We start from the raw sequence: 5,505 nt of genomic DNA on the forward strand, positions 1-5,505 counted from the left end.
AAAATTTAACTGCATGCTTAACCAACTTCAGTGAAGCATCAATCATACTGGACAAGCAATTTTAAGAAATAAGATAGTTTAAAAAATTAGTTCTGAAAATACTGCCAACAATTTCAGGATATAGATATTTTTAATATTAAAAGTAAATTGTAAATGTGTCTTTATAAACAATATGCATAAAATAGATCTGCTATACTAAGCTCTCTCTTTTTAAATGCTGTTTCACAGTAATTTCTTAGGTATGCAAAGTTTTCCCTCAAAGAAATAGTGCAATCTGAAGAACATACATTATGTCAGCGGATTAGAACTACTAAGGTCATTAATATAAGTCTTTATAGATTTCTTGTAGGAGTGGATGAAGACTCATATCTGTCTCCGTTTTCTTTATTATTTGCAACAGCTGCACGTGTTCTGTTACAATCTGTCTGAGGTCCGTCATTTTCTGAAGCAACTTTGCAAACAGCTGTGATGATTCTGGATGATTCAGCTTTAGCTGGAGCTCCAAAGCTTGCAACAGATTGTCTTGTATATCTTCAATGGGCTTCACATTTAACAAACCTGGGCGATCTGGGGAAAAAAAAAAAATCGGGAGTTGTAAGTTTATGAAGAATATGGAAACATCCCTCTCCTGTGTTAATTTTGTAAAGATTGCTTAGTGTATAAAGCATTTACATATGGCACTTCCTGCAAACTGTTTGACAATTTCGTAATGTATTTATTTGTTAGATTTTACTAGAATTTACTCCAAGAAGCTTTAGAACTAGTCTGAGAAACAGTTCACGCGTTTGTGTGGTGCAGGTTTATACAGTGCTACAATGCATTTTCCTCAGTAAACTGGGAGTGTTTATGGAGAAGAAGAGAGAGATGTAGCTGAGGGATAAACAGTCTGTGTCAGGTAATTCACTTTTGGAAAATCAACATATACGCAGATGGATTTGTATGTATTTGCTACCATTAAAAATGTTGCCTGCTAAGGTGGAGGCTAGCCTAGCAAAATTTTTTAAAAAAAGGCACAAATTCAGCCTCTGCAGTCATAATAACCTGGGAGATTTAAACATCACAGGTTCAGTTCTTCTCCACACCCAAGTTCCAGCTGCTATTAAGAAGTCTCATGATAGCTTTTAGCATCAGCTCCTCAGCTGAGCCATGGAGGCTTCGGGCAGTGGAGGACTGATAGCTGTGGCTTGTACTGAATATGCCTTTTCTGGGCCCATACCAACAGAGCTCTCCTCCATATGGAGGAATCTGGGATGGATGCTTACAACCAAAGTCAGCTACTTGCACTGCCACAGTTGTAAGAGCCCAGGATTATCTTTGGCCTATCTTATTCTTTGGCAAGAAGCAAAATCTTTCTTTTTTAACCATTATTATCTTTCACAGTGACAGATGTTCTGTTATTTCTGTCTGTCCCCAAATACCTTCTTAAGTGGTCGCAATTACTATTTAACATAATTTGTAACATTTGTTTTCTAACTGGAGGTAATAAATTATTTGATTCTACAGTCATGGAAGTTAATAAAGTTGCATAACTTCATTAAATCTTCACATATGACAATGACCACTCGTAATGTGTTACTGCTAAACTACTTCATACTGGGCAACGCCTCCTGATTATCAGCATACTCCATGAAGAAACAGTCAGTAATTGAAATAACATTTACTGGGTGGCTATGAAATTAATTTCATAGGTTGATCAATAAAAAACAGTGCCTATAGCTAGCCTTAAATTACTTCCCTAGGGCAATATTTCCATTTCAGAAAGGACAAGAGGTTCGTCTATATAAAAAATTTTAAAAATCAGCTGTTGTTTCCTATGATCTTATTAACCTTTTTGTGCATCCAGTTCTACTAACTCAGCTTGGCTTTTGTTGTATATGAAAAAAGGCTGAGAGAAAACAAAGCTCTTCATGAAGACATTGGGGTTTTACTTCACAGAGAAAAAATTGCAGTGTAAACTAAAAGGCAGAGTTGGCACAAAACCAAATGAGTATACACAAGCCATGAATACATGTAGGTCACTGATTAGGAGAGGATTGTGGACTCTGAAAGAGGTGAGGTTTGGGGGGAGATTTTCAGAAATGGGAATAACAGCACTTTTGAATATGGAGCTTGATATTTGTTTGATGGTGGTGACTGGTTTCAGTTGTAGGTGACTGGACTCAGTGACCCATTTGGCCACTCATTCCATGTGCTAATAAGCTGTACTTGCCTTGCAGAGATCACTGATTTATACCATTCAACCAAAATACCATAAAATAAGAGTTCAGCCAGTCTGAAGTAAATATCTGCAAGCAGAAAATTGTCTCCAAGCAAATGGCTCCTTTTTATTAACTTCCTTTGGCAATATTATCAAGTCATTTTTTAAAGATACTTAGGGAATTTTTGATAAATTCTAGATATTTATTTTTAGATTACCTAAATGCATTACATATGCTGCAAAACCTGGTTGCCTTCTTTATATCTTTCAGGGATGTCCCAACTGTCAGTGCTTCAAAGCTGTTAATAGTTCTGGCTTTGGGGTGCAATAGCTTTAAATTTTACTTCTGTGTTGCAGTTGAACTCTGAACTAGCTGGGTATGACTCAGTGTACAGTGATATAAAAAATCAAAAAGCACAAAGGCCTTGATTTCCTCTGAGATTTATTTCCATGTGCCCCCTGCTTCTTTTATGGTGGGAATTTTCAGGGTGGTGAGTTTTTCAGAAGTGAAATCCAATTTTAACATTGTGCTCCCCAGCACAACTTCAGCATCCAGGAGGCAAACCCAGGACATCGGTACCGAGACCGGAACTTACCAAGGAGCCCCCCAAATTCAGGAGCCTGAGGTCAGCTGAAGTTCAGTGAGGCTTAAGCAACTGAAGTCCTCAGGCTCCTTTGGAAAACCCTGTCCAATGGTTTTATAAAGACGCAGTGGAACTAGAGTCAGAAGAGATGACTATGACAAAAGCCTAGGAGATCATCAGATGTTATTTTTAAATACGCCAATTCAAGAGGAAGGAAAATTCCCATTGAAGTCAAGAGAGATTTTTCATGAATGAGAACTTCAGGATATGGACATTATTTTTTGGGTGTTGACAGTTTGCTATACTTTCTCAGTAAAAAAATTCTTACAGAGGAAAATGCTGTTTCTGTTCCAAGAAACATATCTAAATCAGAAAAAAAAAGTAAATAGGAGGCAAAGTCTTTAACATACAGGTATTATGGTATATTTGAAGTTGTTAGGATGCTCTTAAATATATATATGCTCCAGACTCCTTGGGTTACTGCAGCAAAAGGTGTCTTTTGCACAGTAAGGGGCTCCAGATAGATGTGGCTTGTAGAAAAAAATACGAAGGAAATTATTAACAGTAGGCTTTGAGAAAAATTTGGAGAGAGAATAGGAAGAAACAGAAATTGGAGTAAACTAGATGCGATACCATGGTGGAGGCCTTTGAAGAGGCTCAGTAAGCCAAAATGCTGTTTGAAAGCTCACAGAGAAAACTGAGAAGGGAACTGGTGAGGGAAGTGAAAAGCAAACACAAGTGAGTTGTCACAGGCCATTCTTACGATACAATGAAATTAGGTTACGGAGGGCCAAAGGAAAGAGAGTTGAAATGATTAAGGTGAGAGATAACTAAAAGTGAATCAGACATCACTTTTAAACCTCCCTGATACAGAAGATTGTTTATTGAAGTTTAGGGGTTTTTTGTTACGTGTTATTTGTGACCTGCCTTTTATCCATTCAAACTATGCCAAGAGAGTTCTCATGTATTACTACTTTTCTTTATTCAGTTTTTGTTTATGTTTTCATTCATTGCCATACAGCTGTTTCATTTGGTTTGAAAATTCTGCAGGAAGCTGTTCTAAGTAAGAAAATGTTCCCAGTGACTGGAAAGGCTAATAGCCCCTTAGTTTTGAGTGTCAACAGTATGGCTGTGTGTAAATTGATGTTCTGTACTACCTCAGGGAAAAAGATTTTTGTTTGTTTATTTACTTACAGATTTGGATGCTTCTTTCATGTTCATAACAATAATTACATTTTTTTTCTGTTCCTCACACAGAACCTTGTCATCTGCATGCCTTTACTCATACCTTCATATTTTGATATCTTTGATTAAGTGCATTTTGTATTTAAATACACATTTAAAAAATCTTACTGTGATAAACCAGACAAAGATATGCTGACTGAACAACTGTGCTACTTCTTTTGCTGAGGCAGATATGACTCAGCAGTTTGAGGTTTTTCTTGGGAGACTGTCACATGTATTGTAGTCACTGGGATTTTGGTTCAAAGCCCACAGTGATTGTCTGCAATTCTTGCTCTGATTAGGAAGTGTTTCTTTGTTCCAACAGGTTTGCTAGAGCAGGATTCCTGTATCAGTCAAATACGAACTATTTCTTGCTATTATTGAGTGATAAAACTTCAGATTTTCCTGCAAAATTATTGAATATAGTGTTTAAACAAGCAGCAGTGATCCACAGCTCAAAATTTACTGTAATAAACACACTCAGAAAACAGAAAAAGTGAACTCAGCAACATTTCTGAATTCAAACAGTAGTTTGCATGTTGACTAACAGTGCCTGGGTCTTTACAGGTAGACCCTACGACAGTTCCCAAACACCACCATGTCCTGAACACTGCAGAAGGTATACAAAAGTTCAAGTCCATCCATGATATGTAAACATATGACAAAAATCACCTTCTGAGGTTTTTCTTTATTTGACAACAAGCTGCTTGAGTGAGTTTGCTCTGTTTACAAATGTGGATTATCCCAGTAAGGCTTGGACTATTATCTTTCTTGCCCAAATGCAGACATCCAACTTGTTCTCCTTAAACCTTCTTCTTAAGGTAGACTTAATTTTCAGCTCAGGTGTATGTAATACTTTTAAAGATACCTGAGCTGAAAATGCCATGGCATTCACTACTGCCTGAGTGGCACAGAGGAATACAAGAGGGAGGAAGAATAGCTTCTGGGAAAAAGTTTTCCAAATCTCATTTTACCAAAGCACATTTTTCAGTTACCGTGAGTAAAAAGAATGAGAGTTTGGTGTTGCTGTCAACAGCATAAAGCATTTCTTGGGTAAAAACAAGGTAATGTCCTACTACCCACACACGCAGTCTCTCTGCCTCATCAGTGTTAAATTCAGAATAGCAGAATTCATTTGCCATTTACAGTATTATTTTAAAGTGCAATATACCAACATTAAGCACAGCTCTTCAGCTTTGTAATAATGAATTCAGGGTAACATTTGGAATCATTGAGACAGAGTGAGGCTGCACTGAGCAGCTCAGAAACAATAAAATGATTGACTGTGGAAGTGGGACTACTTTCGTTGCTGTTACAGTTAATTTATCAGCTTCTTATTATTGTTATACAGGCATTTTGCTTTTTTAACATATAATGCAAAAGCAACTGTTTAGATATCAAAAGTCTGAACTGTTTTATAGGATTCGTGGCAAATTCTAAATACTTCACAATGAAAAGCTTTCTACATGTAATGTTCCAGCTGCAATGATCTTTCTCTTT

At 36.8% G+C, this 5,505-nt stretch overlaps 1 protein-coding gene across 1 annotated transcript in view; it reads right to left on the bottom strand.

Annotated features, from left to right (window-relative positions):
• Positions 1-319: 319 nt before the first annotated feature.
• The window catches only part of PPARG (peroxisome proliferator activated receptor gamma), a 22,537-nt gene continuing 17,351 nt past the window's right edge, over positions 320-5,505 (bottom strand). Inside the window, exon 6 of the mRNA XM_009636635.2 lies at positions 320-567. Within this exon, the coding sequence (XP_009634930.1) occupies positions 320-567 (248 nt within the window). The remainder of the gene's footprint in view (positions 568-5,505) is intronic.

This window comes from Egretta garzetta, unplaced genomic scaffold, assembly GCF_000687185.1.
Source record: "Egretta garzetta isolate BGI_Z169 unplaced genomic scaffold, ASM68718v1 scaffold553, whole genome shotgun sequence".
In the NCBI taxonomy this organism is placed as follows: domain Eukaryota; kingdom Metazoa; phylum Chordata; class Aves; order Pelecaniformes; family Ardeidae; genus Egretta; species Egretta garzetta.